This window comes from Nycticebus coucang, chromosome 23 (assembly GCF_027406575.1).
Source record: "Nycticebus coucang isolate mNycCou1 chromosome 23, mNycCou1.pri, whole genome shotgun sequence".
Taxonomy (NCBI): Eukaryota; Metazoa; Chordata; class Mammalia; order Primates; family Lorisidae; genus Nycticebus; species Nycticebus coucang.
The window spans coordinates 37,734,548-37,746,815 of record NC_069802.1 but is presented as its reverse complement, the minus strand read 5'-3'; the positions used below and the strand labels follow the sequence as shown (position 1 = coordinate 37,746,815).

The window sequence follows — 12,268 nt, the reverse complement described above, 5'->3', positions numbered from 1 at the left end:
GCCACACAAGGACATTACTCAGCAAAACCCCACAAACCATTAACATGCCCAGAGGAAGCTCCACACGGTGACACTGAGTGAAGAGGCCAGGCACAAGCTCACTGAGGGCCCACTACGTACTACTGCAGAAAATGCCAACTCACCTGTAAGTGTCAACGCACGCCAGTGTCACCTTAGCATGAGGAGGACACAGGTGGGTACAAAGGGGCAGGAGGTGGGTATTCCATTACCTTCACCATGGGGGCTTTCCAAGAGCACACACCACACTGCTTTAAACATGGGTAGTGTATGTCAATCATATCTTTAAAAAAGCCAGGAAACGAGTATTTTAAAAACACAAGAAAAGACACACATTAAACAAAAGAGAATGGCTGCTGCTTATGGGGAGAGTGGAGAGTAGTCTATGAGAATAAAATAAGAGGCTCTATAGGAAAGAAAAGAAAATCAGTAATAACAGAGGAAAGAACGATGGATGAATAGAATAAGCCAGACATGATGGAGATAGTCCTCCTTGCACAGTCAGGGAGGAAGGAGAGAGCAGGGCAGAGGCAACAGCTGAGGAGACGACGGCTGAGAATTTTCTAGATCTGATAAAGGATAACCATAATTTTAGGAAGCCAAGCAAACTCTGTAGACTAAATTAAAACTTTTCCACCAAAACACATCCTAAGGAAATGCATCCCTACAAGGTGAAGCTACTGCCCCAGACCAATCTGCTAAGACAACCAGGGTCCAAACCTGGAGTCCGACAAGGTCGGGGAACTGACCCTTTGCAATGGCAGAGCCTTGTACCCAGGGGTCCAAATCTGGGGTCTGACAAGGTCAGGGAACTGACCCCCTGCGGTGGCAGGGCTGCATATCCATGGGGTCCAAATCTGGGGTCTGACAAGGTCAGGGAACTAACCCACTGCAATGGCAGGGCCACATACCTGCGGGGTCCAATCTGGGGTCTGACAAAGTCAGGGAACTGACCCACTGCAATGGCAGGGCTGCACAGCCGTGCACACAGAAAGGGAACAGAGAGCAGACAGGTGCTGGGGGAAGGCTGCATTCAGGTAATGTTCCAACAAAGTGACGAGTCTCTGGAAAAGGTCAGGGTGAAGACTGTGCCCCACACTGCAGCTACTCCACTGGAAACAACAAAGGGGACAGAGACATGGGTGCTGCTTCAGATGCCCCTGATAGACACTCTGCACCGAGCTGGAAACTGAAGGTGCTTCTCTGTGTCAAAGTGAGCAAAAGTGGGACATTTCACTCTTACTGATATGATCTCAATACCAAAGCTTCCAAGAATTCACGATTTTAGACAACAGAGTTTCTCAGTGAAGACAACAGCCACAGCGATACTGGGAGTTGTTACAACACCTCATGGGAGAAACAGTTTGCTGCAGCTCTGCAGCTGGCCTCATGTGTGACCCCCAGCTAATGAACACACAGCTATCCCAGTCACGTTATTGCAATGCCCTGGCGTCTCCCATGGTAGCTCTGTGAGGTGGGCAATTTTACATATTCAACAGTTACCTCACAGCTGCATCTGGTCTCCCTAAAACTTCCTTTGGCACCAATGCTGAGCTGTTGAATCAGAGTGAGTACTGGTTTCAAATCCAGTAACAGCATTTATTACTTCCTCAAAACCCTTTCAAAAAAAGGCCAGACAGACTCAGTGTGGTGGCTCCTAGCACTCTGGGAGGCTGAAGAGGGAGCAGTGCTTGAGATCAGGAGCTCACGACCAGCCTGAGCAAGAGAGGGACCCTGTATCCACCAAAAATTTGAAAAAATTACCCAGGCATGGTGGCACATGTCTGTAGTTCCACCTACTGTAGGACTACAAATTAGTATAGCCTATATGGAAAACAGTATGGAGATTCCTCAAAGAACGAAATGTAGACTCACCATTTGATCCAGCAATCCCACTGCTGGATATTTACCCAAAGGAAAATAAGTAATATTATCATAAAGAGACCTACACGCAAATGTTTACTGCGACATAATTCATAATTGCAAAGATATGGAATCAGCCCAAGTGCCCATGAATTCATGCTCAGTTAATAAAGTGTGGTATATGTACTTCATGGAATATTGCTCAGCCATGAGCAAGGACGAATTAAGGCCTTTTGAAAAAATTTCAATGGGACTAGTGACCATTCTCTTAAATGAAGTATCTAAAGCATAGAAAAGCAAACATCACATGTACTCAATATTAAACTGGAGGGTGGCGCCTGTGGCTCAAAGGAGTAGGGCGCTGGTGCCATATGCCAGAGGTGGCGGGTTCAAACTCAGCCCTGCCCAAAAACAGCAAAAAAAAAGAAGTATACACTGGAGCTAGCTGATGAGCACACGTGCAGAGAGGAAGTAAAGCTCAGTGGAGACTGTGCAGCTACTCTGAAGGCTGAGGTAAAAGGATCATTTGAACCCAGGAGTTCCAGGCCGCAGTGAGTGATGATCAGGCCACTGTACTCCAGCCTGGGCGACACAGTGAGACCCTATCTCTAAAATGTAATAGTAATAATGAGGCTGGGAACGGTGACTCACACCTGTAATCCCAGCACTATAGGAGGCTGAGGCCAATGGACTGCTTGAGCTCAGGAGTTTGAGACCATCAAGAACAAGAGGGAGACCCCGTCTCAACTAAAAATAGAAAAAATTAGCCAGGTATGGTGGTGGCACCTATATAGTCCCAGCTACTAGGGAACCTGAGGCAGAAGGATCATTTGAGCCCACCACTGCACTGTAGCTGGGGAATGGAGACTTTAACACACACGCGCGCGCGCACACACACACAATCTCAAAAGTAATAAAACAAAAAAGCAAAAATTAAAAAAAAAACACATTTTAAAAATTAACAAAAATTAAGTAAAAAATAAATAATTAGCTTGGGCAACAGGACAAGACCCAGAGTCAAAAAATTAAATACAGGGCGGCGCCTGTGGCTCAGTGAGTAGGGCGCCGGCCCCATATGCCGAGGGTGGCGGGTTCAAACCCAGCCCCGGCCAAACTGCAACCAAAAAATAGCTGGGCGTTGTGGCGGGCGCCTGTAGTCCCAGCTACTCGGGAGGCTGAGGCAAGAGAATCACTTAAGCCCAGGAGTTAGAGGTTGCTGTGAGCCGTGTGACGCCACGGCACTCTACCCGAGGGCGGTACAGTGAGACTCTGTCTCTACAAAAAAAAAAAAAAAAAAAAAAAATTAAATACATAAATAAATAAAAAAAAAAGCTAGTACACTTATATTAATGCTAGACAAAACATTACCAAATACAGAGATCCCTACATAAAGATCAAGGTTCAGTTCCCATGGCAACTGCAACTGTAAACTCACATGTCTCAAATAAAATAGTCCCAGAATATACACAGAATAATTTGATAAGAAATAATAGATAAACCCATAATCATAATAGGAGATTAACATATGCTCTCTCTAAAGGATTTCTAAAAATCAGGAAAAACAGAGAGCTCTGTGGGACTTGACTGAGCAGCCCCGACCTGAGGGACACACAGGGCAGTGGACCATGACCTGAGGGTTCCTGTGCTCAGGAGCTCAAGGTCACAGTGAGCTATGATCCTGCCACTACACTCCAGCCTGAGCAACAGAGTGAGACCCTGTGTAAAATAAAATAATGAAACAGAACAAAAATAAATAAATAAAATGGTAAAATAACACACCAATAAAAATAATGTAAAATAGGTCATGCATAGGCACTCACACCTACAATCCTGGCACTCTGGGAGCCTGAGAAGGGCAGATCACTTTAAGCTCAGGAGTTTGATACTAGCCTGAGCAAGAGTGAGACTCTATCTCTTAAAAAAAAAAAAAAAGATAAAATAAAGTAACTTGTGGGATTCAGAAGTCGTAATTAGAAAATTTATAACCGGGTGGCATCTTTGGCTCAAAGGAGTAGAGCACCGGCCCCATATGCCGGAGGTGGCAGGTTCAAACCCAGCCCCAGACAAAAACGGCAAAAAAAAAAAAAAAAGAAAATTTATAACCTTATGTGTATCTACTAAAGAACAGAGAAGGCTGAAAATAAGCCTGGCATCCATCTTGAGAGCTTGGGAAAAGAACAAAATAAGTACAAAGAAAGTAGAAGGAAAAAAATATCGCAAAAATTAGTGAAACAGGGAATAGCAAACAGCAACCAAGTCAAAAGGTGGTACTTTGAAAACATTGCTACACATGCTTCTGACATTTTTTTTTAAAAAGGATAATTAACTACCTTATGCTAATAAATTTGAAAATTTAGTAGAAATGACCAAATTCCTAGAAAACTATCATCAAACTTACTAAGAACATAAAACCAAGTATTCTCAAAAACCTTCCCAAGGGCGGCGCCTGTGGCTCAGTGAGTAGGGCGCCGGCCCCATATACCAAGGGTGGCAGGTTCAAATCCGGCCCTGGTCAAACTGCAACAACAACAAAAAAATAAATAAACAATAGAATTTCAAAAAAAACCTTCCCAAAAAAGAAAATTCCAAGTCCAGAAGACTTCCTGACCAAGTTCTACCAAACATTTAGGAAGAAGTAATTCCATTATTAAGCAAACCTTCCAAAGAAGAGGAAAACGTAAGAGACAACTCCTTGTGTATGTGTAACAAAACCTTAATACCAAACTCTGACAAGGTCTGGTCCTATAGGTCAATCTCAGTCACGAATACAGATAAAAAACTCCTATATAACATATCAGAAAAATGTAATCCAACAATATGAAATGATCAACTTAAGTTTACCTCAGGAATGCAAGGTTGGTTTACAATTAATGCTATTCTGTTAATGTGGTAAAGTATATGTCAATAGATATTTAAACATGATAAAATTAAAAGTTCATCTATGGGCCAGGCACAGTGGCTCACACCTGTAATCCCAGCACTCTAGGAGGCAGAGATGGGTGGATTGCCTGAGCTCACAGGTTTGAGACCAGCCCGAGCAAATGCAAGACCCCATCTCTAAAAAATAGCCAGGCATTGTGTCAGGTGCCTCTTGTCCCAGCTATTTGAGAGGCTGAGGCAAGAGAATCACTTGAGCCCAAGAGTTTGAGGTTGCTGTGAGCTATGACTTCATAGCACTCTATTGAGGACAACAAAGCAAGATTCTGTCTCAAAAAAAAAAAAAAAGTTCATTTATGTTCACACCCACTAGGATGGCTATTATCAAAAAGACAGATAATAACCAGTGTTGGCAAAGATGTGAGAAACTGAACACTCAGAAAAATCAGAGGAGAATGTGAAATGATATAGCCACTATGGAAAACAGTACTGCAGTTTCTCAAAATGTTAAACACAGAGTTACCATATGACTCAGTGATTCTACTTCTAGGTATATACCCGAGAAACTTAGGTCCCCACAAAACCCTCTACACATACAAATGTTCAGTCAGCATTATTTATAACAGCCACAAAGTAGAAACCCCCCAAATATATGCCTGTCAATGAATAATGGATGAATAAAATGTGGTCTTATCTATACAGCTGAGTATCATTCAGAAATAAAAAAGGAATGATGTACTGATACAGGCTACAACATGAGCGAGTCTGGAAAACATACTTGGTGAAGGAAATCAGACACATAAGACCACGTGTACGGTTCCACTCACATGAAATATCCAGAATCTACAGACCTACAGGAACAGAAAGTAGATTAGCAGTTGCCTAAGACTAGGGTGAGGAGGGTGTGAATTGGGGATACTGCTAATGAATACAGGATTTAGTTGGGGGATGATGAAAAATGTTCTAAAATTTGACCAAGATAATCAACTTTGTGAATATACTAAAAACCACTAAACTGTGAATTATATCTCAATAAAGCTAATTTTTTTTTTTGAGACAAAGTCTCAAGCTGTCATCCTGGGTAGAATGTCATGGTGTCATAGCTCACGGCAACCTCCATCTTGGACTCAAGTGATCCTCTTGCCTCAGTTTTTCTATTTTTAGTACAGACAGGGTCTTGCTTTTTTGCCCAGGCTGGTCTCAAACCTGTGAGCTCAAGCAATCCACTGCCTTGGCCTCCCAGAGTGCTAGTATTACAGGCGTGAGCCACTGTGCCTGACCATGATAAAGCTATTTTTAAAATACCATAATTATGAGAACTTTTTAAAAACTTCTAGGAGGGTGGCACCTATGGCTCAGTGAGTAGGGCGCCAGCCCCACGTACCGAGGGTGGTGAGTTCAAACCTGGCCCCGGCAAAACTGCAACAAAAAATAGCTGGGCGTTGTGGCAGGTGTCTGTAGTTCCAGCTACTTGGGAGGCTGAGGTAAGAGAATAGCCTAAGCCCAAGAGCTGGAGGTGGCTGTGAGCTGTGACACTACAGCACTCTACCGAGGGCAACAAAGTAAGACTCTGTCTCCAAAAAAAAAAAAAACTTATAGGAATACTAAAAAAGACACCAACACTTGAATGTTTATTGCAGCACAATTCACAATCACAATGATATGGAATCAACCTAAGTGCCCACCAATTCCTAAGCAGATTAACAAAATGTGGTTATATATGTACCATGAGGACTGTTCAGCTACAAAAGAAATGAACTAATGTCTTTTGCAGCAATTTGGAAGGAACTAGAGACCACTGTCCTAAGTATCTCAGGAATGGAAAAACAAACACCAACCACATGCAGTCTCTAATAGCCTGGAACTAATCAGTGGACATATACGGGCCAAGAGAGAGGTAAAATCACTGGAAATCAAGAGGGGGATAAAAACCCACTTAATAGGCTTGGCGCCGGTAACTCAATGGTTAAGGTGCCGGACACATACACCAGGGCTGGTGGGTTTGAACCCGGCCGGGCCTGCTAAACAATGACAACTATAACAAAAAAAAAAAAAAGAAAAAAAGAAAGAAAACACACAAAAAGACCCTACCTAATAGGTACAATGAACACTCTTTCAGTGGCGGACACACTAACAGCCCTGACTTAAGCATTATAAAAACTATGTAACAAAAACATTTGTACCTCCTTAATATTTTGAAGTAAAAAAAACTTCTACAAAGAGAAGAGCATTTCCTTAACTAGATAAAAGGTATTTAACAAAGACAACAGGAAACATAATGTTTATTGGCAAAACTTTCAAAATTCTCCTTGTATAATGAGAAACAAGACAATTTACTGGAGGGTCCTGGCAAGTACAGTAAGACAAGAAAAAAAAAAATTGGAAAAAGAAACAAAATAATATTAAGTGCCCAGAAAATCAGATTCTATAGAAAAACAATTGTAATAATCATAGATGTTATTCTATTCACAGATTCATTATCCAAAGTCAATTTTACTTCTACATTCCAGCAATAGGCAGAAAATAAAATTTTAAGATAATGCTTAAAACAGTACCAAAAAATACGTAACACCTAGGAATATATAATAGAAAGCCTCTGCAGAGAAAACAGTAAGACTTTATAACTGACATTAAAGATCTAAATAGATTTGACCATATTCACAAATTAAAAGATTTAATATTACTAAGACGATAAAATCCCAATAGGCACCTTTTACATGTGTAACCTGAGAAATGAATATAACTATACAGAAGTATAAAGGGCCAAGAACAGTCAGATGCTTCTGAAGAATAAAGCGAGAGGATTTGCCCCATTAGCTAACAAGACCCACTGCGAACATAAGGGTCAGTATCTGACTTGGTGGGCTATTAGCGCAGCAGTACGTAAGCAGCCCAAATGAACAGAGCAACAGATACGGCCACGGTCAACAGTGCAGATCCCCAGGAAAAAGAGTCATTTCAATCAACAGTGCTGGACTAACTGGACATCCATGTGGAATATCCGACTCCCAGCTTCGCACCATTATCAATTCCACGTAGAAGATTCAAGAGTAAAGACAAAGCTGTACAGCTTTGCCAAGAAAACACAGAGAGTGGCCCGGCCTTGGGTTGGGAAGCATCTCCTAAAGGAGATGGGGTCAGCACCTACCGTAGAGAAGATGAATATGCCCCTCTACCTTTGTTCACCCACAGAGTCTAAGAAAAATGCTAAATCAACCCACAACTGGGAGATATCTGTAATATATATAACTGAAAGAGGACTAGTATCCAGCATTTATTAAAAAAAAAAAAAAATGGAAAAAATCAGATGAGAACAGGCAGTTCACAAAAAAGAAAACCAAACAAATAAACACATGAAAAGATGTTCAACCACATTAAAAATAAGGCAGATAGGAGAGGCGAGGAGGCTCATGCCTGGAATCCCAGCACTTGGGAGGCTAAAGTGGGAAGATCACTTGAGGCCAGGAGTTCGAGACAGCCTAGGCAATGAAGCCAGGCTGTCTCTACAAAAAATAAAAATATTACCCAGGCATTGTGGCAAGTGCCTGTAGTTCTAACTGAGAGGCTGAGGCAGGAGGACTGCTTGAGCCCAGGAGTTCAAGGCTGCAGTGTACTATGATGATGACACTGTCTGTACTTCAGCCTGGGGTGACAGAGGAAAACCTTGTGTCAAAAAAAAAAAAAAAAAAAAAGGCAGATGTAAATTAAAACCACTTGGGCTGGGCACAGTGGCTCATGCCTGTGATCCCAGCACTCTGGGAGGCCACAGCAGGTGGACTGCCTGAGCTCACAGGCAGACCTCCCTGAGCAAGAGCAAGATCCTCATCTCCAAAAATAGCCAAGCATTATGGCGGGCGCTTGTAGTCCCAGCTACTTGGGAGGCTGAGGCAAGAGAATCACTTGAGCCCAAGAGTTTGAGGTGGCTGTCAGCTGTGACGCCAGGGCACTCTGCCTAGAACGACAAAGTGAGACTCTGTCTCAAAAAAAAAGAAAAGAAAAGAAAAAAAAAAAAAACTTGGTGATCACACACAAAAGACTGACAAGTTTCAGAGAGGAGAATAATTTGATAAAGGCACATTGAAAAACAATTTGGGGGCAGGTGCAGTGCCTCCCGCCTATAATCCCAGCACTCTGGAAGGCCAAGGTGGATGGATGATTGCCTGAGCTCAGGAGTTGGACACTTGCCTGAGTTATAGTGAGATTCTAATCTATAAAAGTAGAAAAAATAGCCAAGCATTTGTCCCAGCTACTTGGGAGGCTGAGGCAAGAGGATCACTGGAGCCCAAGGGTTGGAGGTTGCTATAAGCTGTGATGCCACAGCACTCTACCAAAAATGACAGAATGAGATTCTGGCTCAGAAAAGAAAGAAAAATACAATTCCCCACTTACAGGAATCCGTACTTAACACCCCCTGAACACATACATAATAATGCTGGTAACAGCCTTATTCATACCAGCAAAAAACTGGCGGCAGCATCCATGACTCCCTATGATGGAATGGGTAAAGTGCCAAGCTGCTAACACCACACAGGCATGGAAAGTGAACAATCTCAGTTGCAGCTTACATGAACCCTACCAAAGTGTCAAAAGAAGACAGACACACCCACACCACACACAAATCATAGCATGATATCATAATATTGTTTATAACAAACAAAACCAAACTCTACTGCCTAGGATGCGTAACACTGGGAAGAATGGCAGGGAAACGATTACCCCTCCAAAACCGGGGAAGGGAGAAGGGCAAGGTCGTCAACGGGCTCAGAGGGGCCAACACTGTTCTGTTTTTACCTGTGTGATTGTGGGAGTGGGTCTCAACGTTATTAATTATTTGTAAAATTGAACAAACACGCACTTTAATATACGTATTTCTATAAAAAACAATTATAGCCTATAATAACGTAATAAAAATACAACAGTAGTAGAGGATGCTTTAACATCTAGGGTGCATCGATATTTTCAAAATTACTTAGTTTATCTTGACACAGAAAGGGGCAGAATATGACGTTTAGGAAAAAGGAAAAATAAATCTGACATATTGCACTAAAAAGAAGACGGAGCGATCTCAACAGCTGGATACTTCTCAGGGCGGCAGACTAACGGGGAAATAAAGCCCTGAACCCGAGCCTGGCTAGGCCCAGCCACACCCCTCCGGAACCCGAAGTTTTCTCCCCGGGCCTCATCGGGACCGCAGCGGCGCCCCCCAAATTCGGTTACAGCCCCGGGAGCGAGCATTTGGGAGCAGGGAGAAGACCCCGGGCAAGGGTCTAGGTGGGGGGTGAGGAAGAACAGCGAGGGCCGGGGAGGATGTAAGGAGTCGGGGCAGGGGTACGAGGTATGGACAGGGCATGAGGGCCCTGGGGGGAGGAAAGGCTGGGATCCGGGCAGGGTAAGGGCCCTGGGGGTTGGGGGCGGGTGAGGGCACCGGGGCGGCGGGGAGGCGTGGGGGTCCGGGCAGGTGTGAGGGGAAGCGGGAAAATTGGGGAGCACCGTGGAAAGGTGGCGGACCCGGGGACCCGGGTCTCAGGAGGCGCGGCCGGCCCCGCCCGCCTCACCTCGTCCACCGTGCGGCGCGGGAGGTGCAGCGTTCCGAGCAGCAGCTTGAGCTTCACCGCCGACGAAAGGCCATGGAAGCAGAGACGGATGTTGTCGATGACCGCGGCCGTGAGCAGGGACGCGATGCTGGGCGGCGCCCACAGCTCATCTGTGGCCCCCAACTTGTTGTGCAGCCACAGGCCCGTGTCGCTCTCCCGCATGGACGCCATTTTGGGGGGAAGCCACGCGCCGCCGAGCTAGCATCTTATGAAGACACCTACGCGACCCGGCGAGGACCCCAACATGGCGGCGCCCGCCGGGCTGCGGGCCGAGGGGCGGTGAGGCCCCACGGGCGGGGTCTCGAGCGTCTACGCCTCGAGCAGCCGCGCGGCTGGGGGGCGTTCTGCCTGCGGTACGCTTCGCGGCGCGCTACGAGCTGGAGATACGAGGCGCGGCGGGGGAAGCTCTGTCAGCGTCCGTAACGCATCATGGCGACGCCCACGGCTGAATTTTGGGAGTCGCCGTGAAAGATGACGTCAGAGCGCCGTGGCGTCCTTGCAGCTCGTGGGCCGGGCGGCAGTCCGAGTTCACCGTCCCGGGGCGCTCAGAGGGTGGACTGCCGGGCTGGCCTGAAGCTCCGGCTGCCCCTGCCCACCATCAGCTCTTCACTCCTTCCTTCCTCGGGTCTAGGCGTGGGCGAGGCCACCAGCCCGCGCGAGCCTCCACTTTCTCTCCGTGCTGGCGCGCTCTCGCCCGGTAGCCAGCACCTGGACAGCGCCGGCTGGGCTGGGAGCGGGCGAGTTCGGACACGCTGCTTCTCGGCCGCCCGCGCGCGCCTCCGGTCCCCGGGGCTGGATCCGCGCCCTGCTCTCTTCTGCCCACCACGCGGACGCGACTGCTATAGCGCGCGGGTACAGGTCTCTCGGAGGCCGCCGTAACAGTCTGGGCGGGGCGTGTCCAGGAGTAGGGGTTCAGGGTCAGAGGGCACACGGCGTCACTGGGGCTACTGAAGGTACTGTGGGGTGCACGGGTCGCCTTCCCACCCGGTGCAGCAAGGGCCCTGGCTGCCGGGCAGATGTCGGAGCCGCCTTGCAAGAGCCCATTGTTAAATTTTCGGGAATTTTACAAGCCTGTCATTAAAGACAGACATCAATAGAAATCAAACTTCATTTTTATTATATTACTATTTTACTTTTTACAAAAGGCATTTTACTTATTTCTACTGTTATTTTACATTTATTATAACTGATGGTGGGAATGCCGCTGCAGTCTCCAGCCTGATTCTGCTGATGGTGACGTGACTTTGGCATTTTGAACTTGACAGTGGTGGGCGAATTTGCGCCGTGGAAATTGGCAAATAACATAAATCAAGGCTGCATTGATTGCTTTGTTGATTATCTGAAGAAAGTGATACAGAAAATGTTAATAATGAAAATTGAACTTAGTATCTTGTGCTTATAGTCATTACATTGTGAATAGCACAAAAAAAAGTGAGGAAATATTTCTACCACTATTTAAAAGCTATTGCCTGAAGGGCCGGGCACGGTGGCTTACGCCTATAACCCCAGCACTTAGGAGGCCGAGGCGGGTGGATTGCCCTGAGCTCAAGGGTTCCAGATCAGTCCGAGCCAGAGCGAGACCCCATCTCTAAAAATAGCCGGGTGTTATGGGGGCGCCTGTAGTCCCAGCTACTCGGGAGGCCAAGGCATGAGAATCCTTGAGCCCAGGAGTTTGAGGTGGGTGTGAGCTGTGATGCCACAGCATTCTGAGGGCGACAGCCTGAGACTGACTCAAAAAAAAAAAAAAAAAAAGTTTAATAAATACAACTTGAAGATGAGAAATAGTTTACCAGTCGCTTACAAATAAAAAATTTTCTAAATACCAAGTTCAGTAAGTACACAAGGTGTCCATAAAGTTCATTTGCAATTTCTAAAATGCACATGAACTTGATGGACAACGCTAAGAAAAGAGTTAA

General features: G+C 45.5%; 1 protein-coding gene across 4 annotated transcripts in view; it reads right to left on the bottom strand.

Annotated features, from left to right (window-relative positions):
- NELFA (negative elongation factor complex member A) overlaps window positions 1-10,553 on the bottom strand; it is a 39,581-nt gene extending 29,028 nt beyond the window's left edge. For all 4 annotated transcript variants that reach the window (XM_053578008.1, XM_053578007.1, XM_053578006.1 and 1 more), the window contains exon 1: window positions 10,314-10,553. In XM_053578008.1, coding sequence (XP_053433983.1) covers window positions 10,314-10,523 — 210 coding nt within the window. In that variant the 5' untranslated portion in view covers window positions 10,524-10,553. The remainder of the gene's footprint in view (window positions 1-10,313) is intronic.
- Window positions 10,554-12,268: the final 1,715 nt, after the last annotated feature.